This window comes from Lissotriton helveticus, chromosome 9, assembly GCF_964261635.1.
Source record: "Lissotriton helveticus chromosome 9, aLisHel1.1, whole genome shotgun sequence".
NCBI lineage: Eukaryota > Metazoa > Chordata > Amphibia > Caudata > Salamandridae > Lissotriton > Lissotriton helveticus.
In genome coordinates this window covers 788,144,797-788,167,702 of record NC_136070.1, presented here as the reverse complement: position 1 = coordinate 788,167,702, position 22,906 = coordinate 788,144,797, and the positions used below count along the sequence as shown (strand labels likewise).

At 43.3% G+C, this 22,906-nt stretch overlaps 1 protein-coding gene across 3 annotated transcripts in view; it reads right to left on the bottom strand.

Moving 5' to 3' along the window:
- The window catches only part of DMPK (DM1 protein kinase), a 1,011,012-nt gene that overhangs the window by 279,453 nt on the left and 708,653 nt on the right, over positions 1-22,906 (bottom strand). For 2 of the 3 annotated variants that reach the window (XM_078660914.1, XM_078660912.1), the window contains exons 7-8: positions 18,787-18,987; positions 17,994-18,257 (exon numbers count right to left, since the gene is read on the bottom strand). In XM_078660914.1, the coding sequence (XP_078517040.1) occupies positions 17,994-18,257; positions 18,787-18,987 (465 nt within the window). The remainder of the gene's footprint in view (positions 1-17,993; positions 18,258-18,786; positions 18,988-22,906) is intronic. The other variant, XM_078660913.1, reaches the window with a different exon arrangement.

The following is a 22,906-nucleotide window of genomic DNA, read 5'->3' as shown; positions in this document are numbered from 1 at the left end:
CCGTTGGTATGTATGGGTTTTACCGAATCGGATTTTACCGAAGCGGTATGAACCGATTCTGTAAATACCGATTTCAGATACCGAGTGATTCCGAATCGCTAATTTTTACCGATTCTTTATCTACATCTCATTTTCCGATTCTGAAATACCGATTCGGTATGACTCGGTATTTTAGAATCGGTAAATTAGATTTACCTACATCTGGCCCTAAGTATCCGGTGTTGTGCTTCCGGTTTAAGTCCCATGAGCCTCAACCAAGCTGAGCGTCTGACGCAAATTCCATGTGAGTAACCATGCGCAGATAGATCAGAAGCATCAGCGGCTGCACTGATCACTTGGTTTGCCAGTAGCCCACCTTCGTGCAGGGTCTCAAGGAAGTCTTGCTTATCTTCCTTAGGGAGCTTTTCGGCGAAACGGGACATGGAGTCCCATAGTGCGCGGTCATGATGACCCAGCAGGGCCGAAGCACTGGGGACCTTCATGTAGGAAGCAGAGGTGGTACACATTCTCTTCCCTACAAAGTCCATAGCCTTACTGTCTTTATCCGGCGGCACCGAAGATGACGCCGCTCCTGTTTGATTTTTACGTGCCGCTGACACAATCACAGAATTAGGTGGTGGTTCAGCCCTCAGAAAGAAAGGATCATTGTCAGGAGCTTTATACTTCTTTGAGATCCGAGATGGAACCGCTCCCAACGCTGCTGGAGTTAGGAACTTGTGTAGAGCAGGCTCCAACAGACCTGGCACCAAAGGGAGTAGAGGCCTAGAAGTTGACTTTTGGTGCAGGGTTTCGAATATTACCGATGTCTTGGTGGTAGAGACCGGCATTTCGATGTGAAGTTTTGCTGCCCCAAGGCAGAGAACCTCATTAAAGGTTATCACGTCATCAATTGGTGATATCCTACTCGGAGGAGATGAGGACAGCGTTGGAGAATAGTCCCTCTTTGAATCCGTGGACCTTGTCGAGGAACTATGACTGCGCCTCCTTGAAGAGGGTGAGGATCGCCTTCTTACTGATGGAGATTTCCTCGGAGGAGTACGCTCATGTCTCCTTGGAGAATGCACCAACTGCCTTAAAGGTGATCTTGATCTTGACGCAGATCTTGGTAGGTTAATTATAGGGGACCTTGACCTGGAAGAAGACCTTGGAAGATTAATTCTCCTTATCTTCCACTCTTTAATATCTCCCAGCCATCTTGGCGAGATATTAGTCACCGGTTGAATTGGAGACGGTGCTCTTGAGGGCTCTGGAGAGACCTGTACGATCTGTGGCCCAAGGGAGGAAGTGAAACCCCTCGAAGACACAGTAGGGACGTTAGACCGGTCCTTAGACACCGATCTAGGCCTCTTCGCTGCAGGAGACGCCGACGGCGACCTCCTCGATGGCCACCTCCTCGATGGTGACCTCCTCGACGGCGATGGTCTCCTAGGCGTCGACGTCGTGTGCTTCGACGGCGATGGTCTCCTCGGCGTTGTGTGTCTCGACGTCGAATGGCTGGCTCTCTTCGGCGTCGAAACCTGTGATGGAGGGTTTGACGTCAACGCCATGGCACCTCTCGACGGTGGTCTTGACGTCAGCTCAGAGCCTCTCGGCGGCGACCGTCGACATCGATGAGACAACGTCGAGTCCGGACCTCTTGCCGTTGTAGGCGAGCCAGACCTGGACCGCCTACGTGCAGATTGAGGCCTCATCCTCTGTCTCTTCTCACCTTGCTTCGACAGCGACATCTTCTTCGACAGTGAGGGGTGTTTCGACGTCGACGGACGCCTCGACGGTGATTTTGACGCCGAATCTGAACACAGAGGTACCTTGGAGGAAGATCTGTCCCTCGACGGAGCACAAGACCGATGTTTTCTTTTCTCACCTTTTTCCTTGCGCTCTCTAGGATGAGAAGAAGCCTTTCTGGAGCGAAATTCTTCTCTTCCACTCACTGTTTCCCCTCTCTCATGAAGGGACTGCAGTTTGATCTTCGCCCTCTCCCTGAGGGTTCTGTTAGAAAACTTGCTGCAGTGGTAGCATAGTTCTGGCTTGTGAGAAGATGGTAAACAAGCAATACAGACCGAATGAGGGTCTGTTTTGGCCATTTTTTTTTCACAGGCCGTACACTTAACAAACAAGGCTGGCATTATGACTGGAAAAATAGGCAAAAACCAGGAAACAATTGTTGATTGAGTCAAACAATGACTAAAGACGTCGAGTGAAGACGAAAAAATTAGAGATGTACCAGAAAAAAGTGATAAAATATCACAAACTGGCAAGCTCAATGCTCCAGGATCCTCACAGAAGGAGCCGGAAAAAAGAACTGACCTAACTGTCACCTGTGGTGCGTGATGGGAGCCTGGAGGCTCATAGAGGTCTTAAAGGCACGGCGCCAATTTTTCAGTTGTTACTATGCAGCCTATCTAGGCTAAATCTGCCTCTATGATCCTGCCTGTTTTTTACCTTTGAAAATAAAGGTTATGTGTTTCAAAGAAACCCAGGGCAGTGTTCTTCTGTACATTATCATATAATGTGATTTATATGTCTTTATTTGGCAAATGTAAAAGTTTTACATGCAATAATGGCAGTTTTTGAGCCTAGTATGGTGTATTTCAGCCTGCATATGTATATGTATATACATATTATCTATATATATATATATATGGGCATTTACGTATATATTTATATGTGTATTTATATATATGTAGATATATGCATATTATTGGCTATTGATCCGGGGTCCCGCACGTGGGCGGGACTATTCAGTGCTTATGACTATTGATGAGTAACCCCTGGAAGAGAATGCTACTTCCAGTTCAGGTCAGGTTGTGGTCAATCTTCCAAAAGATCTTGTACATGTGTATGTGGCAGATCTGGATATTTATGAGGTCCCTTGTAAAGGATAGACCTTAAATGAGGTGTCTAAAGAAGCTGCCTTAATGGGAAGCATGCCATTGTAAGGGATAGCCAGCATTAGGAGGATGATTGAGGCAGACCAGATGATCTATGAGTGAATGAAGGAAGCTCCTATTAGAAGGTTTCAGCTGAAGCCCATTCAATACCTGCAATGGTTCTGTGACTGCAAGAGAGCAATGGTGGTCCAGTTGAGACTTGGATTCATGGTGCATGGCATGATTGAAATGAGTGGGTAAGGGGATGGAGGCTAAGGATTTTCAGTCCCTTAACCACTTGATGGCGACAAGTGGCTCAAGGAGTGCTCTACCCTACTAAGGTAATACCTGCCTGATCTGACAGAGAGGAATCTAACAAAACTTTCAGTATTAGCTGATAGATGTTTGGCAAACAGGGTTCACAAAGGGCTGGAACAGCATGGTTTTAAGCCAATGAGGAGAAAGAACTGTACACAGACTTGAATTGAAACTGGAGGGTAAGAGCCAGGGAAATTCTCAGGGGACTCTAGGCAGGCCCAGGAAACACAGAAATGGTAATGGTGTGTCTGGGAATGTGCACCATGAGAAGGGAAGGCTGGAGCTTTGAATTAATCAAGCATTTTGAAGTATTAAATGTGGAAGGTAGGATCACTACCCCCTGTTGACTAAACTTGAAGTAGAAAAGGGAAACACAACCCGTATTTCAGATGAGCATATTCAAAAATTAAGTGCTGTTCAGCAAAACCTCCCATTTGAAAAAACAACATCTGAGGATGATAACACATGGTATGCAAATATAATAAGTCAACTAGTAGAATGCCTAAGGGTAAAAATTAGAAGGGTAAACCCGGGGCAAACATTAATAGAAGATCGCACACCAAAAATAGACCATGGTTTGATGAGGAATGTCGCAAAGCAAAAGCTAATATCAGGCAAAAGGAAAGAAAACTTAAGGGAAGGTTTAGTGGAGGACTGTTTACTAACCTTGAGAAATTAAGGATAAAATATAAAACAATCATCAGGAATAAGAAAAGAACTTATAAAGACAGATGCTGGGTATCCTTACTAGAGGCCATTGAAGATACAAATGTGAAAGGCTTCTGGTGCCTGGTACAAGAAAGCACGGGTAAAGTGGCAGGGTCTCTGTAGTGCTCGGTTCCCGAGGATAAATGGGTGGATTACCAGGAGGAAATTTATGGGAAGTGGCCAACAATAGATAAAATAGGTCCAACAGCATGGCCAGGTGTGCGGGAAGAGCTAAAAGAACATTTTACCCAAAGCCATATTAGGAAGGTAATTTCTAGATTAAACTTGACCCGTGCAGCTGGCCCAGACAATTTACCGGCAGTTATTATAAAAACTAAGCCAGAATGGTGGTCAGAGTTCTTTGCGAATATGTTCAAGGGTATTCTGGAGACAGGAATTGTGCCAGATAGTTGGAAAGGAGCTATTATTAGACCTATCCACAAAAAAGGCGACGTAAACGCCCCTAAAAATTATAGACTAATAAACCTACTAGACATAGGCGAAAAAGTATTCACTAAAGTAATCCTGGGATTACTCAAAGACTGGGTGGAAGAAAAACAGATCGTGCCCCCCGAACAGGGAGGGTTTAAAGAGGGACACTCAACGGTAGACCATTGCTTCGCCCTCTGGGCAATTGCGCGGAAGTCGCTCGAGCGGAGGGGCAGTCTGTTTTGCTGCTTCGTGGACTTCCGCGCAGCATTTGACCTGGTGGATAGGGAGCAGCTATGGTTGACCTTGATAGGGTACACTATCCCGAGGGATCTACTGAGCTTGATTCGAGGCCTGCATATGGAAAATTGGGCACATATAATTATAGATGTAGAGGGGAGGTTAACGCAGAAAATCCAAATTGGTAATGGGTTAAGGCAGGGGTGCGTCCTAGCCCCCCTGTTCTTTTCCCTGTTTATTCCGGACTTACCCCTAATCTAAGGAAATGCAAAAGGGGCCAGCCCAAAACAAGGTGCGAAACATATATCGGGCTTACGCTATGCGGATGACCTGGTAATCATGGACCAGATGGAAATTGGTTTACAGAGGAAATTAAACATGTTGAAAGAATACTGCTTGGTCAAAAGACTAGTGGTTAATATGGAAAAGACCATGATTTTATGCTTCGGTAGAAGGAAAACAGGGTTTTCTTGGTATTTGGGGACCGAAAAGTTTGAAAAAGTAACAGAATACAGATACCTGGGGATGTGGTTTGAAAGAAGCCTTCAATGGCGTACCCATCTCGACACACTAAAACTGAGGACAGCGACCTCAGTGAAGGGTTTAAAAAGATTTAACAATGTGTATGGCGAAATGTCTGACCGACTGGTCCTAAAAGCCTACTCTGCAATGATTCCCCCTCAATTCTTGTATGGGGCAGAATTCCTTTACTTGAGCGGTAAAAATCGGTGGGACTTAGAAGAGGGAAATAGCTTGGAAAAATCTATTCTCTCTGCCTAGATCGCAATGGTACAGGCAGCGAGGCTAGAACTGGGAATGACCTCATGGGGTATAACAGCATGCATAGCATTACTACGCTTTTGGCAACGTTTGGGTTTGGGTGAAGTACACAAAATCTCACAATGGTGTAGGAATGAAATTGTAAATAGGGAGCTAAATTGGGCAAAAGAGACCAGAGATATTGTCAAGAAAGCATGTAATATTTTGAAACTTAAGCTGTGCCCCCAGTCCCTTCAATTTAAGTTAGATAAGGGGGAACTTAGGATCCTGGGAAAAGAAATATCTCAAGTATAGGACCAAGATTACCTCTTGAGGAAAAGCTCAGTTCTCCATATTGCCACAGCGTGGCAAAAGGAATTACACTCCCCCTAAATTGACAGGCTACCTAGTTGCCCATTAAGGGGAGAGGTGTTAAGGCTAAGAATTGGAGTAAATCCATGTGATGCGAACAAAGGGGCAAAAAGTTCCATGATAGATAAAAAAGGAAATGCACTTGCACCTTAGGAACAAAATGTGATACTATACATATTTTATTAGCTTGTCAGAAGTTTTTAGAAATTCGAAAAGAGTTTTTATGCCCGATTTTTAAAAAGTATGATATTAAAAATAGGATGCAGTAAACCTTTTAGTGGAATTGATTCATTTAGACATAGCTTGTGCTATGGGAAAATGGTGCACAGACATAATATCGACTCCAAAATATCGTTTGGACAGAATATCGAGTTTGAAATATCGTTTGGACAAAATTTCGACAGGACAGAATATAGACAGCCAAAATATCGTTTTTAAGGTAAGTGAAGTAATATCGACTGTAAATAATATAGAAAGTGAAAATATCCAAGTATATAATCTAGATAGTAAAAAATTTCGTTTTTTAAATAATATTTAATTATTTATAGTGTTTTTTCATGTTATAATATGTGTGAAAAGTGTCATTTTATGTTATAATTATTTTTAATTAATGATTTTTTTTAATTATTGTGTAATTTTATTCTGTAACGGGTTGTGGGTTTATAGGGGAATAGGGTGGGAAGTAATTTAATTATAATTAACTAAATATGTAAATTTATTAATTGGTAGTAATATTTAAGTAATTGGTAATTAAATAATATTTGTTAATTATTTAAAATTTAATTGGTAATTAATTTAATTTAATTGATTAATTGCTAATTATGTAAATTTAAATAATTTATTTCCTGTAGCGGGTTGTGGGTTTATAGGGGAATAGGGTGGGAAGTAATTTAATTATAATTAATTAAATATGTACATTTAATAATTGGTAGTAATATTTAATTAATTGTTAATTAAAAAATATTTGTTAATTAATTAAAATTTAATTGGTAATTAATTTAATTTAATTGATTAATTGCTAATTATGTTAAATTAAATTATTTATTTCCTGTAGCGGGTTGTGGGTTTATAGGGGAATAGAGAGGGGTATTTTTAGGGTTCAGGGTCAGTTTTTAGTTTTTGGGTAAAGGGGTATTTTTAGGGTTCAGGGTCAGTTTTTGGTTTTTGGGTAAAGGGGTATTTTTAGGGTTCAGGGTCAGTTTTTAGTTTTTGGGTAAAGGGGTATTTTTAGGGTTCAGGGTCAGTTTTTGTTTTTTGGGTAAAGGGGTATTTTTAGGGTTCAGGGTCAGTTTTTAGTTTTTGGGTGAAGGGGTATTTTTAGGGTTCAGGGTCAGTTTTTAGTTTTTGGGTAAAGGGGTATTTTTAGGGTTCAGGGTCAGTTTTTAGTTTTTGGGTAAAGTGGTATTTTTAGGGTTCAGGGTCAGTTTTGGGTTTTTGGGGTACAGGGGTACAGTGTAAAAATAAAGTAAAATAAATTTACATTAAATTAATTTAATGAAATTAAATTAAATTAAAATATATTGAATTATTTTAAATAATTTAAATTAAAAAAAAATTATTATATACTTACGTTGTAATGGTAGTGCGTTGTAAAAGTTGCGTTGTAACGTCATATATCCACTGTTGCACTCTTTGGAGTGGGAATAGTAATTTTAACCCCTACGCTATCCAACGTTTTCCCTACTGTTGCACCCACTGGAGTGGGAATAGTAATTTTTACTCTTTTGTATTTGTACGTTAATAATATTGGCTATTATTTAATTTAATTTTGTTACTATATATATATATGTTTTAAGAAATATGAATAAAAAAATATTATTTTTTTACTTTTATTAATTATTTAATTATTAAAAGTTATTTTAAGTATTGTTAAGTATATTTTATTAATTAATTGTTTATATTAATGTAATTAAACATTGTTTTTATTAAAGTCGATATTTTGTACAACTATATTTTTGTAAACGATATTTAAAACTCGATATTTTTGTACTTACCTGTTTGTACATAGAAAGTCGATATTTTGACAGTCTATATTTTGTCAACGATATTTTTATAGGTCGATATTTTGTCACTCGATATTATTTCAGTGATCCGGGAAAATATATATAAAAGTTAAAGAGGCCCTGACATGCATTGAGAATTGAGATGATCAGGTGTATAGATACGAGGAGAATGAGTCACAAAAGGGTAGAAGACACGTGAATAGAAACACACTACCTTGAGGAGATCAAAATGAATTTGTGAATCTTAGAAATTGATTTTAAAACTGTATATATCTATTTTATTGAAGGCATTGTTAACAATTGTATACTTTTATGGTTGTAAAAAAACGAATAAAGTTTTATTCAATTGAAAAATTGAGAAGGGAAGGCAAGGAAACCCTTCGAGGTCCAAGGTGATGACTTGCTTTAAGTGCCACTTGTGTTACATTACAAGAGAGACTGTCAAGAGAAGGAACTTGACCCAACAACACCAGTGATGGTAAGCATGTTAGGCATAGGTGACGGTACCCGACAGGGATTGGGTGCACTCAACATAGTGACTATGAACATTTGGGAGAGGAACCCAGATGCTCTGAAGCACATCTATCCTAATACAATGGGATTTGTGCAGGAAGTTAGTATCAAAGGTAGGAAACTGCCTGCCCATAGGGATACTGGAGCTTTCTGCACTATGTTTGAGAGGAAATACCTTAAGCCAGAGGAGAAACTCCTGGAACCAAGGCTATAGGTTTGGTAGCCTATGGAGAGGACATGGAGTATCCGCTTGCCATTGATCTCAATGGCAAGGCAGCCATGATTGATATCGGGGAAAGGGAAAAGCAAGGAGATGGTTGTCTCTTGAGCAATGATTTGATTGCCCTTTGCTTGGTGCCAGGACCAGAAGCCTTTATGGCTTAGGCAACATCAGCTGCATTAACCAGAGCACAGCTTGCACATCAGTCTCAGAGGGAGGCTGGAATCATCTCTGATTTGTAGGAGTCCGGATGCTCTAGTTTGCAGGAAAAGGCAGACTCCAGGAAGAAAGTGGCCGTTAAGGTTATCACTTCTGCTCCAGAGGGAGAGGAGGAGGAGGAGGCTCTCAAAGCAGATTATTTGCTGGAGTCCTGGTGACTTCCATAGCAGCAGGGTTTTTTCGCTGCTGGAGGGCCTACCTGGGAAGATTTCTGCAAGGCACTGGAGGAGTGCCCTACGCTGTTGGGACTTTGGAAGAAAAACCCAGCTTTATGTCAGAAAAGGAGTGATCGGAAAACACTATGTTGGCTGGGAGGTTGGTCTTCTCTATAGTGAACCGGCAAATCTTAAGCCAGGTACTAGCAAAAGGCTAGTGGTTCCATTACTGCAAAGGAACTCCCGGTTGTCACTGGCCTATGAACTGCCCTTAGCAGGGCACTTAGGGAGTATAAATAAAATAGGATAGGTTGGACCCTCTGTTCTAATGGCCAGGGATTTGCAGAGACACAGAGAGGTTCTGTAGAGTCTGTCCAGCTGGCCAGATGACAGTTAAGACATGGGGGAAGACAAAAGCAACATTAATGCCACTGCCAGTTTAGGTGTTTCATTTGAGTGGGTGGGAATAGACATTGTTGGTCCATTTGACCCCCCCTCACCACAGTCAGTCAATAAGTACATCTAGGTTGAGGTAGATCCAGCCACCATGTACCCTGAAACTATATCTCTGAGGAGCATGACTGCAAAGGTGGTATCAGGAGTTCTCATGGGGATATTTTTCTAGGGTTGCATTTCCAAGGATGGAAATTTCAGACGGTAGAACCAACTTACCCTCTTCTTACATGAGAGAGATACAGAAGCAAGCTAGTGTGACTTACCACTTGTCCACGGCAAACCACCCACAAACCAATGGTTTGGTGTAGAGGTTTAACAAAATATAGAAGAGCATGAGGGTAACTCACTAAACAACCTCAGGAGGAAGTGGGATCTCCTCCTCCCATGTCTTTTGTTTGTCTACCGAGGATTCCACAGAAAGGAGTAGGGTTCAGTCCCTTTGAACTACTGTATGGACACCCGGTACATGGTCCACTTGCCTTAGTAAGAGAACGTTGGGAGGGAATCTCAGAGTCTCCACAGAATGATGTGATGGACTTTGTGACTGGCCTCAGGACATTGATGCCCTTTGGGTTGAAGAATGCTCCTGCCACTTTTCAACACCTGGATAACCAAGTTATCACAGGGTTGAAGGAGACTGTGTGGTCTACTTGGATGATTTTGCAGTGTTCAGCAATTCATGAAAGGACCACCTGAGGCATCTTGGGCAGGTGTTGGAAAGGATGTAGGAGGAAAAACTGACCATCAAGGCAACTATCAGGCGGGGCAGTCCTCTGTAGTCTACTTTAGGCATGAGGTGGGGAACTGGAGAATTTGCCCACTGGATACAAAGATTCAGTCTGTGATTGAGTGAGAAGTCCATACTAGCCTGACCGAAGAGAAGGCATTTTTAGGACTCACTGGATATTACAGAAAATCTGTGGCCACATTGACTGCTTTGACCTCTAGAAGCAGCAGAGGAAGTTAATATAGATTGCAGAGTGTCAAAATGCATTTGAAGAACTGAAGAAGGCACTATGCACTGCACCAGTATTGAAAGTGCCTGACTACAGTTAGCCTTTCATTGTACGAACGGATGCCTCTGACAAAGGGGTTGGAGTGGAGTGCCTATAATGTTGAAGGTATGATGCCTTTATGTCAGTGAGCTGTAAGATACTTGGGCCACACTTTCACTTAAACAAACTAATGTGAGTTTTAAGCAATTGCCTCACTGAGTGTTACGCGTGTTTATTATGATGTCAAGTATTCTGTGGTGAAATGTGGCTGTTATATCATCATGTTTCATGTATTACATTGTGTTTGTGTTTTATTGTTTTAATTTAGTTATGAAAACTACATCTTTCTTTATTTACTGAAGATGAGTTGGCCTATTATGATGCAGAACTGTCTGGAACATGTCTTCCAAAGTAGCATGGGCAGGACGAGGGCTGAAATTCTATCAAGACAATAGTGTGGGTCTTACGAAGCAAGGCGTAGCAAATTTTATTTAGCGTGGACAAAAAACGGTGTGTAAGGATTTGATACTGCAGATTTCTATGCACCTTTATGCTCATTCTCACCTTCAATTCACCTTAAATAATAATTATTTCCTTCTGCAGCATTACCTGACCACCACCCCTATACTGGCACGCATTAGATTCCCACAATAATGATTTCCACGTTGCTCTAGGGAAGAATCATCAGATCATTTAACGTGGCTGCCTGTATCAAGTGCATGCCTGGAGTTCACCTCCTGTTGCTTCTTGGAGAACTCTTCATATCATTTACCATGACTGCCTGTATCAAATGTATATATGAGGTTTGCTTCTCAGCTTAGCTACTGGGGGAATTTTTCAGAACACTTTCTATGGCCAGCCGTAGGCTGTGCCTCTTGATCCTGTGTGGACTCTATAGATCTTTTACTATCTATACGCCTGTATCCAGTGTTTGCTTACAGGTTGTGCTTGTTGCTTCTAGGTGAACTATAAAGAGCACCCAGATCTAGGTTTCTCTTGTGTGAGCCTGTGGATTACTCTTCGGGTAATTTGGAATGGACCTGATACAGCACTTTAACATGGCTAAATGTAAGTAGTTCATTCCTCTACGATGACTCTCTTTTGGCCCTGGTTGGACAATAAAGAGCACTTACCCTGGCAAGTAAATACTTAAATCTTTCTGAAATCTACCTAGCAGTCTTCCTACATGCGATTTGTAGGAGCTAAATATGAGTCCACCGCTTCATTTATTTGACAATTGTCTCCATCATCCACACATTTTCTACTTTCATTTGTTCATGGATCTTCATGCCTGATTGTGACCTTTAAGCACAAACTTCCTTAAAATATAGTATGGACAGGTTCCTCAGACCGCAATCCACTAGTTTAAACTGCAGGAGGGCTTCTTACAACTCCTTTTGAGGATCACATCCAAATGTCCAGTATGCTCTGGTGTTAGTGATTTATCTGTAACAGAACCATGTTCCTTTGTCCACATGACCTTTTTTTATTTATTTTCAATTCGTGCATACTCCTTTGGAGTAGCAACACTTGACTAACCTGGTTTCTGATACCATGTTAACTTACAGGTAGGGCTCCCAGTTTTCTGTTTTTACTGATTTGTGCAGAAAAATACAGACAGAAAACTATTTATTTTCCTGCCTGTATTTATTTTTAAATGCAGAAAAATATGGAAAAAATGCCTTTTTTTAATTACTTTTTCTACTGTCAATCATGAGTGGCATGTCAGTAGGTGTACAGATTGACAGATTGACAGGTAGGGGAGATGAAAAAAGACAATAAAAATCCTAATTAAGCTTAATTAAGTGCAGATCTACAGTTATTTCTGCAATTCTACCTTGAGAGTGTTCTCAGATAACGCTATTGCATTGTATACCACTGAAACCATTAGGACATTGAAATGGAGTATACATTTGTCAGTTAAATAAATGTGGAAAATATCCATTACAGCTTCATTTATACAGAAACCACAAAATAAAAATTGATAAATACAGAAACAAAAATTGCAAAAAATAAATATGGATACATACCGGCATATAAGTCAGAAAAAAATAAAATAAAACCTTGAGCCCTACCTATAGGTAATGAATCTTTAGGGACCGTTTTCTTTGTATGTTGCTAAAAACTTACAGAGTTGCCCTTTTTGGCTTATGCTTATGAGAATTCAAAACTAGAGAAAGTCGAATGGACTTACATTAAAAATTCGAAAAGATTTGTTTCTCCCCATAAGGGATGAAGTGCTTACGTATATATGATATGGCTATCATGTTCAGCATGGGCCAAAACATCTGCTAGTACCTCTCAACCGAACTACGTGATTGTTTTTAGACACCCCTTTGTAAATGCAGCATCAGGAGGGATTTGTTGGTTGGAAGAACAGTACCAACTATGTATGGACAGAACAAAGCAAACAACTATTATAGAATGAGGCAGTGCAACCAAGCCACATCAGATTAAATCTTTCTTTTTAAACTGTGTTTATTAGTTTTTATCATAATAAAATCGTAAAATCACAATATCAGACATGTGCAAGCAGACATGTGATTAACAGACATATAAATATAGTGCTTTCCTCACAGGTGAGTTTCTTGGTGTGGAGAATTGGTGTCTAAGCCCACACCAATGTTTTAGATTGCCCTCAAGCGCATCGTTACAGTACTACCTTGTTTACAATGCTAGGTAACCCATACATCAATTACATCTGCACATTTTACATAAGTATTTGTCACATTACAGTTTCGAACAGCAACAATGGGGTGTTAGTGCTCATGCCACAGTCCCAGTGCCAAGGCGTGATGATGGAGGAAGAGAAGGCGGGGGTGCGAAACTGCAATGACTATGCCGATGGATCGGCCTCAGCCGCATGTAGGGGATGCATGAGGAGGTTAATTTTCTAGGGGGTCCCATATATCCCGGGGACGTGATGCCCTGGGACATAAGTCTGCATAATTAGTTAGTTGCTCCTGGCAATATAGCAGATCAGTGACCCAGTCTTTGAACTTTGGCGCATGCACTCTGCCCCATCGACATGCGACACAACGCTTGGCCATTAGTAAGGCAATCGCGAGGTATTTGCGATATGGTTTAGCAATAGGTTTCGTGTAGCCAAGAAAGGCGACCAGGGGAGTACGTTCTAGTAACAGCATCGTCATCTGTTCCAGGGCTTCGAACACGTCTTCCCAATATGAATGCAATGCGGGGCATTTAAAGGCTAAGTGAAGAAAATAGGCCTTAGGGGTATTGCAGCGTGCGCAGCGATCGGTGTCTTTTAACTTATATTTGTGCATTTTTACTGGGGTATAATACAAGCGATGCAGGAATTTGTAGTGTGTGATACGCAGTTGATTGCTTGCAGAGATTTGCTCCGTTTGCAAACAACAGTATGTCCATTAGTCGTCTGTGAGCTCATAGTCAAACTCCGAGTGCCAGTGCACTCTGGAGGGGCATGGTGGCATCTCTAGTGTCGTATGTATGTTCTGGTAGAGTGTGTAGACCATATGCCCTGGCGAGAGGGTCTACTGCACCAAGTGCAGAGGGGCCAGTGAAGGAGGCTCGTGTGGAAACTCTGGAGTGATAGAACGGAGGCCATGTGCAATCGCACGTAGAGGAAGACGTCTGGAGGAGATGGCTGGGTCTCTTGGAATATGTGGTTTAGTGCCCGAAACTGCCCATTATGGTAAAGGTCCCCCCACGTGGCGATTTTATTCCGTTCCATGAGTTTGTGGAATCCCTTTTCCTGTAGGAGCTGCATGCGGGGATGATATGTCAGGGGGAGCAGTGGGGAGTAGAACATAAGGCATTGTGATAGACTTAATATGCCATGCCAGGCATTGACCGTGCAGGTGACTGTGGTTGGTGTCTTATCTCATAGTGATGGAGGATTGCATAATACGTCCTCTAGGGGTACAGGGTCCGCCAACCAGTGCTCCTCCCCGACCTGTGGCATATAGCAGGGAGGATGGAACCAATAATACGCATAGTGAGCTTGGGCACATGTGTAATAAAGCTATAAATTCTGGATATCGAAGCCTCCCTGTGCGTAGGGCCTGGTATGTTCCATTGCAGACGAGGCTGTTTGCCCCCCCATACAAGTCTGATCATTTCCGTTTGTAAGGCCGTGAAGAAATGTCGGCCGGGGTTATAAGGGATATTGAGAAACAAATATAGCAATTGTGGGGGAACCACCATCTTGATCAAGGAGGCATAGCCCACCAACGAGAGGGCCAGAGAAATCCATTGAGTGACGTTGTCTGTGATATGGTCCAAGGCTCTGCCATAGTTTAAGAGCATGAGCTCTTCTCTGTCTCTAGTGATGCGGATCCCTGAGTGGCACCACTCCAGTGGGAAGGTTAGGGGCAATGGCGTGGTTGCGGAGGTATGGGGAAGAATTTGTGACTTTCCCCAGTTTATATGAATCCCCGATAATTTCCCAAACATGATAAATTCACGGAGGAGTGGATTAAGGTTAGTTTGCGGATCACACACGTTTAGGGGGATATCGTCTGCATAAAGAGATAGCAAGATTCGGTGCAGATTGCAGCGCAGTGCTTTGTCCTGATGGTGTTGTTGCAGTTTGGCTGCCAAGGGCCCTACCGCCAGGGCAAAGAGAAGGGGGGAGAGTGGGCACCCCTGCCAAATGCCCCTGGAGATTTGAAAGGCCGGTGATTAGTGTTCATTTATGTGGACTTTAGCTACAGGAAGATGGTAGAGTAAACTGATCCCGGAGAGAAACAGTGGGAGAAAGCCGATTCGCTACAAGGTCCCTATTAGGTAATCCCATTAAACAGAATCGAACGCCTTAGTAGCGTCCAAGAATACCACAGCGAGTGGCAAATCAGGGTCCACATTATGGAGAATCGCAAAGAATGTGCGGAGATTGTATGTGGTCGCTCTGCCGGGAATAAAGCCTGCTTGGTCAGGGAGGGCCAGCTTGTCCATGAGTAGACTGTTGGCTAGGACTTTGGCCAGGATTTTAGTGTCGCAATTAATAGGAGAGAGTGGCCTGTAAGAGTCACAGTGGAGAACGGATTTTCCAGGTTTCAGCAAGGGTGTGATGAGTGCCTCCCTCATGGACGGAGGAAGTGTACCATTATCGAGAGCATCTTCATGTACATCTTGAAGCATGGGAGCTAGTCTGTGTATGTTTTGTAAAATTCTATGGGGAGTCCGTCTGAGTCGGGGGTTTTCCCTGATTTCGGGACATTACGGCCTCCCGTATTTCATCCAGCTCAAAGGGGGCACTTAGGAATTCCCGCTGGGCCTCACCCAGCCACCCCAATGCTATGTCTCCTAGGTAGGCGGTGAGATCTAGTTTGTCGTGTCTCTGTGATGTGTACAGTGTGGAGTAGTGTGTGGAGAAGATGCAGAGTAAGTCAGCAGTGTCCCTATATATGACGTCCCAGGCTCTATAATTTCCAGTACAAGTTGGAAAAGCGTGGCCTTTGTATCGTTTCAGTTGATTATATTTGACGTATCTGTATTTTGACTAAAATAAAGCTTATCAATTGCTTCAAGTCGTTGTCTTGTCGTGGACTTTGTTCTGATGGTTGTCACACATTTAAAAGCTTATATTTTAAGCCCCAGAGCTTTCTATTTGCGCGGAGGAACCACCGTTATTGGTAGAAGAGATTTCTAAAGTCGGGATTTCTTGTTCCCCAACCCAGGATTGGTTAGATGTGGCGATGTGCTCTTTCAATTATGCACATGCACTTGATAGTCTTGTCGTCAGGAATAGCGATATCTGTAATGTTTCAGACGGCCTCCCTGTTCCTCCGTGCATTCACCTTTGTGTGAACACCATTGGTCGCACTGGGATCATCTTGCTGTGTGCTGTTGTTTTTCCTGGCATCGAACACCAGTCTAGGCGGTTTCGGATCTGTCATTCCCATGTTTGTGGTAGAACGACTGTGGGGCCTTGCCAGTCAATGGTTATATGGCTCCCGGACTTGCCCGTCACACCGTGTGACGGTACGAAACGTCAGTCAGTGTTTTCAAAAGCGCGATGGAATGGGTTGGGCCGCAACCCTTGTCTTCGCCACACGCCAGTTCCTGTCCCAGCGGTTTTATTGCAAAGGCCAAAGTGGGTCCTCAATCAGTTTTCGTGCAACGCAGCGTTTTCTTGTGCAGGGGCTCTTGTGGTGCAGAGCATGTACGAGGTGGTAGGGAGAAGTTGTGACTGTCACAGTCCCATGCTGGTTAGCCGTAGTCCCTCCTCTCCCCTCACAGTATTGGTGCACTTGATGTAATTGTGCTGCAGCACTTTTAAAAAGGGGCTTCTGGCGCAATTTCCAGCATGCTTGCCGCAGCGGTTTATGGTGCGCTGTAAATGTCCATTTGTGGCTCTCTACTGTACTGGGGGGGGGCTTGCAAGATGTGAGGTCTAGTTCAGCATTTTCCAGCAGTGGCAGGGTCGTGATCAGCGGGCTGCCAGCGCTTTGTCGGTACTGCCGCAACTCTGTCCCAAGCGATGGTGGCGGCGCAGCACCAGCGGGAAAGGCAAGGACAGCGAGAGCGGCTGTGGGGCGGGTAATTCTGTGAGGCGTCTTTTGTGGCCAACTAATGCAGGATACGGCACAGCGGTGCGCTCCGGGGGCAAGTTATTGGTAAAACTCACCCCAGTTATCCTTTAGTCCTGGGTAGCGGGCAGTCACTGATGAGAGGCCTAGTCACCACGTGGGCGCCGCGGTGCTTGCGTGGCGAGGTCAGCCCTGCAGCAGTTCCAGACGCTCAGGTCGCTAACAGGGGGGGTTACACATCGGCATCGCAGCAGTAGTTAGAAGCATGTCTTAGGCGCCAAACTTCAGGAAGGCAGGTACGAGCAGATAGTCTTTGCAGTGCCTCTGTTATTAATTTATTGGGACCATCTGGGCAGGACATTTTATCAGATCAATGCACCGAGCCGAAGGAGCCTCACTACAGTGCGGCCATTCTGCTTGTGCACCACCTAGCGCCCCCCACATCAGAAGAAATCTTCTGTAGTGTCAAAATTACAAATCTAAACGTTTCTTCAACTATAAAGGATGTGTTAATAATTAATCATGCGATACGATTGATGAGTGGCTGATGGTTAGTAACTGATGCCTAAAAGTGCTAATAATAACTTTCTTCTCTACTATTATTTGTTTTCTGTATTAGCAGGGAGTAGTGGCTTTTGGAGAGCCATACATGCCTGGCCAGGAAAAGTACTCAATTTTATTAATTCCATCATATCATTAACTGTCTTAGAAGACTCTATATGGTCTTCAGCTTTATCATAGTTATCCACACAGCTCTCATCTTTTTAAAGTCAAAAGAGTCAAGCTCAAGTTAGGGTTCCAATCAATAATACCTTCACAAATGGGCCCAAATGAGATCCTCCTACTTTGTCTAATCGGTTTCTCTTCCTTCAGATCTGCTGAAGTCCTGCCATGCAAGAGTTGGATACATTTCCAGAGATCAGAAGCTGGCACAGTGCCTGGAAACCCACAGTAACTCTGCTATCTCCATAGGTCACCCAATAAGTCCAGAATCTTCATATACACAGAAACCGTGAGTAGTGTCTTACAGATATATGGTAGAGGCATTGGCAGCCAGCCTCTTCCTATCCACTTAGTTTCACCCCTGGGTGAATTATATTTCAGGGAGAATGTGGACCGGTTTGCTGAGGACAATTATGTGTTAAAACGTGTTATTATTTAGAACTTGCAACAACTAAATTACTCTCATCTTAGGAAAAAGAGGAAAAGATCTTTACCTACCCCTCCCCCGCTCACCATATCAGTGAGACAATCTTCCACCACATCGAAATTGGTGGTATCAGTTGCGTTCACCACATCTGGGATGAAAGGCGGCCCACAAGTCCTCAGACCATCCCAGTCAATGCCTGCAAAGAATGGGTGCTCCTTAAAGTCCTGTGCTCCGTTGCGCCCAAGGCGGGTTTCCTTGTTGCAGATTAAGCCACAGATGAGGTCTTGGACTTCCTCTGGAACTTCAGCCACAGACAGTGGGAAGTGGAAATGTTCCTAGAAACAAAGTTAGATAGCAGGACATCATTATCAGATGGGTGGAGAGGGCTATATACATAGTTGGGGAGGATGGCATTAAACTGTTAGCACTGGATTAATTGAATTCCATCATCCAGCATGTAGCTGGTAGTGCAGGGTGACCCCAACACAAACAACGGGGCTGATACAAGGCTACCAACATAGACAGGGACAGCAAATAATCAGTGCATGAACATTAAACAACACATATAGGAACACCAATAAATAGATGCAGTAATCTCAATGGATATGAACACCAAGGGAACAGAAGCAAAGCAACACCAATGGGTGTGCTACAAGAACCTTTATGCACATGTAGAGGTTCACGTTTTCAGAAATGGAAGACCACAGATGGACAGTTGCAGGAACGATGTGGATCAGGACAGACCCAAAGACTGATAGACCAGCACAGAATGCCAATAGACACCAAAAGAGGACAGCAGAGATTTAAGTGGACATGCAGAGAGGCAGGATTGAACTGTCTCTGGTTTTCATTGTATTTACTTACTTTAAAATGGATGATTTTTCCATATGTTTCAACTACAGTATCAGCAAAGAAAGGTGTGTGTCCAAAAAACATCTCATAGGTACAGACCCCAAGAGACCACCAGTCACACTCAGGCCCATAGGAGCGAGAACCATCTTCTACTGCCTGCAGGATCTCTGGGGACAGGTAATCAGGTGTCCCAACTGCCACTGGAGAGTATACCTGTAGAAAAAAAAGAAGGCCAGAAGGAGTGAATAGGCAAGAAGATAGAAATAAGAAGCAACAATAATAGACAGACACACTGAAGGAATGATTGACAGAAATAATGAGCCAAGTACAGTGAGAGATAAAGAGAGGCACAATAAAGATATAACAAGAGGGAGAGATTAGCGAGAGACAAAGCTGAGTGAGTGAAGGAGAATGAGAAAAACTGAAGCATGAGAGTCAGAAGCAGTGAGAGAGCAAGAGAGAGTCAAAGAAAGAGCTAGATAATGTGAGAAAGAGAGACACAGGGAAATAAGAGATCACAAAACACAGAGGTAGAATGTGTGAGAGAAATTGAGTGCTAAATGAATATATATATATATATATATATATATATATATATATATATATATATATATATATATAAATCACTGAAAAAACCATAGGTTTCAGGGCCGTTATAGTTAGTTGGACATTTCACTCGTACAAAACCATAAAAATTCCCCTGTTATAGTTAGTTCAGCTAACTATGACTCGCGCGCCTGCAATGCACTGCTGATGACGTCACATATTACAACACTCATGACATGGTCAGTGACATCACTCATGACATCACTGAAGACATCTCAAATTACATCACTGATGACATTATCCAGTGAATGTGTGTTTTTTTCTGAAAAAGAAATATGTTTTATATATATATATATATAACTGATTAAGTACATCTTAGTTTATACATGGGTTAGCAAGTAATCTTTAAATATCTAAATATCTGTATCAGTCTCTCACTTTGTGTATAAATGACTGCATGGGTTGGTGAGTAGCTACAGGAGTGTCTATATGAGTCATTAGTTGTTGTTCTGAGTATTAGTATGAGTGTGTGAGTGTCTGTGTGGTTTGCTGGGGGGGTATTACTTAGTGCATAGATGTATGAATGAGTGAGTCACTGTTTGTATGTGTTGAAGAGAGTATGTGTGCAGGACTGTATGGGTGGATGAGTGTGTGTATGGCTGTGTTAGTGAGTGAATTACTGTCTCAATAGTGTCTTTATGAGTAACTACATATGTTTTAAACTAGTATATGTCAGTATTTGTGTATATAAGTGAGTATATGTGAGAGTGAGAGATTGGAAGAGTTTCTGTATAAATAAGTATGTGTTTTTATAAGTGATGGTTTAAGAGAGTAAGTATGTGTAAGTTTATGTAGAAGTAAGTGTGGTGGTGTGTGTATAACTGTATATGCAGGTAAATGGATGTTTGATACTTTGTTTGCATGTGTGACTATGTGTGTGAGTAACTCTATGGATGCGTGGCGGTGTGTAACAGGATGTATAGGTATATGAGTAGATATGAAGAGTGAGTACATATATGAGTGACTGTACAGGACTGTTGGTGAATGAGTGGATGTGTGTATAGACCTTGGAATTACTGAATAGGTGTGTTGTAACTGGTATTGGTATGTCCATTGTTTTGAAAATGTTTCTTTGTATTTTTGAGTGTGTGTATATCAAAGATTATATTAGGGTGAGCGGATGTTTGCCACTCTATCACAAGGATGATGTCATCATTGATGTCATCAGTGATGTCATTTGAGATGTCACTGGCCATGCCATGAGTGATGTAATATGTGACGTCATCCGCAGTGCATTGCAGGCGCGCGAATTATAGTTAGCTGAACTAACTATAACGGGGTAATTTCTATGGTTTTTTACAAGTGAAATGTCCAACTAACTATAACGCCCCTGAAACCTATGTTTTTTTCAGTGAATTTCTAAGGTTTTTTAAATGCTAATTTCTAACTATAACGTGCCTGAAGCCTATGGTTTTTTCAGTGAATTTCAAAGGTTTTTTTAAATGCTAATTTCGAACTATAACATGCCAGAAACCTATGTTTTTTTAGGTGAATTTCAAAGGTTTTTTAAATGCTAGTTTCTAACTATGCCTACAGCAGTAGAACATGTGAAGAAAGAAGAAAAAACGCACAGAAAGAAGCAAATTAAATGCAGAAAGAAGCAACAGAAGTCCACAAAGACTAAGAAAAGTGCAGGAAGAAACAAGACGTGCAGATAGAACAAACAGAGGAGCAGAAAGAGTATTTGTTGCAAAATCATCCGATGCCCACAACTTTTTCAGAAGGGTACTGGTGGTAACTGACTGACTAACCAGGCCTAGAGCCAGTGCTATGCTAAAAGACACTTAGAATACAGTCACAACACCTACATACACTAGCGAACACTATGCATTGGGGTACCCCTGTGATTAGCATGACCTCCTCTGTAAGGCCCTAGTACATAATAGGGCAGGGGGATTGAAACTACCTCTTAAAATGCACTACTGGACTCGTTTGCACAGTGGTGAAGGGAGGGGGGCCTGAGGTGACGTGTGCAAACACGCCCTGTGGAGTGTTTTAAGTTGGGGAATTAATTCCCCTTCAATTCTGAGGGTCCCTGGGGTCCAACTAGCCCACTAGGTACTTTCAGTAAGCGTCACAGAGCTGTGTTGCACAGAGGTCTAAAAAGGGGCATGGCTGGACCACCTCTTTGCAACGCAGGCCTGTGGCACTTACTGGAGGTACCTGGTGGACTAGTTGGCCCCCAGGGCCCTCAGGATTGAAGGGGACTTAATTCCCCAACTTCAAACGCGCCACAGGGCGTGTTTGCACATGTCACCTCTGCCCCCGCCTCCTCCCTTTACCACTGTGCAACGGCACCCCGTGGCACATTTTAAATTGGTGGATTAAGTCCCCTTGAATCCTGAGAGTCCCTGGGTCCAACTAGCCCACCATGTACCTCCAGTAAGCACTGGACGTACCTGGTGGGTTAGTTGGCACCCAGGGACCCTCAGGATTAAAGGGGACTTAATTCCCCAACTTAAAATGCGCCACAGGGCGCGTTTGCACACTTGTAACATCAGGCCACGCCCCCTCCCTGCACCAATGCGCAAACGCCCCCCCTGGTGCATTGTAAATTGGGAGATTAAGTCCCCTTGAGTCCTGAGGGTTCCTGGGGGCCAACTAGCCCACCACTTACCTCCAGTAAGCGCCACAGAGCTGCGTTGCAGAGTGATGTAAAAAGGGGCAAGGCCTGGGCCACCTCTCTGCAACGCAGTGCAGTGGCGCTTACTGGAGGTAAGTGGTGGGCTAGTTGGTCCCCAGGGACCCTCAGGATTGAAGAGGAATTCATTTCCCAACTTAAAGCGCGCCACAGGGTGTGTTTGCACACATGTCACCTCAGGCCCGCCCCCTCCCTTCACCATTGTGCAAACGCACCCGTGGCACATTTTGAGTTGGGGAATAAAGTCCAGGGAGCACGTTTGTACAGTGGTGAAGGAAGGGAGCAGGGCCCGAGGTGACATGTGTGCAAACACGCCCTGTGGCGCGTTTTAAGTTGGGGAATTAATTCTGCTTCAATTCTGAGGGTCCCTGGGGGCCAACTAGCCCACCAGGTACCTCCAGTATGTGCCCGGGGATTGCCTTGCAGAGAGGTGTTCCAAGGCCATGCCCCTTTTTACACCTCTCTGCAATGCAGCTTTGTGGCGCTTACTGGAGGTACCTGGTCCCCATCCACCAGGGCCTGAACCCCAATTAAAAAATATATATATATTAACGGGAATGGGGCCCCCAGGGCATGGCCATATTTTTTTATAATATTATGGTTGGAGGCTGTGTGGCCCCCCCTCCTCAGGCATTTATGGCCCCGGGGAACCCATCCCCTTGGGCCGGCCTTTGCACTTTAAAAAAAAAGTTAATATTGGGGGGTTGTGTGGCCCCCCTCCCAGGCCACTTCTGGTCCCGGGGACCCCATCCCCCTGGGTCTGGCCACCTTGTTGGGCCCATGGGGGGAGCCCCAATGCCCCCACGGTCCCTGCCGGCTCCCCGCGTCCTGCAGGAGCCGGCATTGCTTTTCCACATGGGGAGCTGCTGACATGCAGCTCCCCGT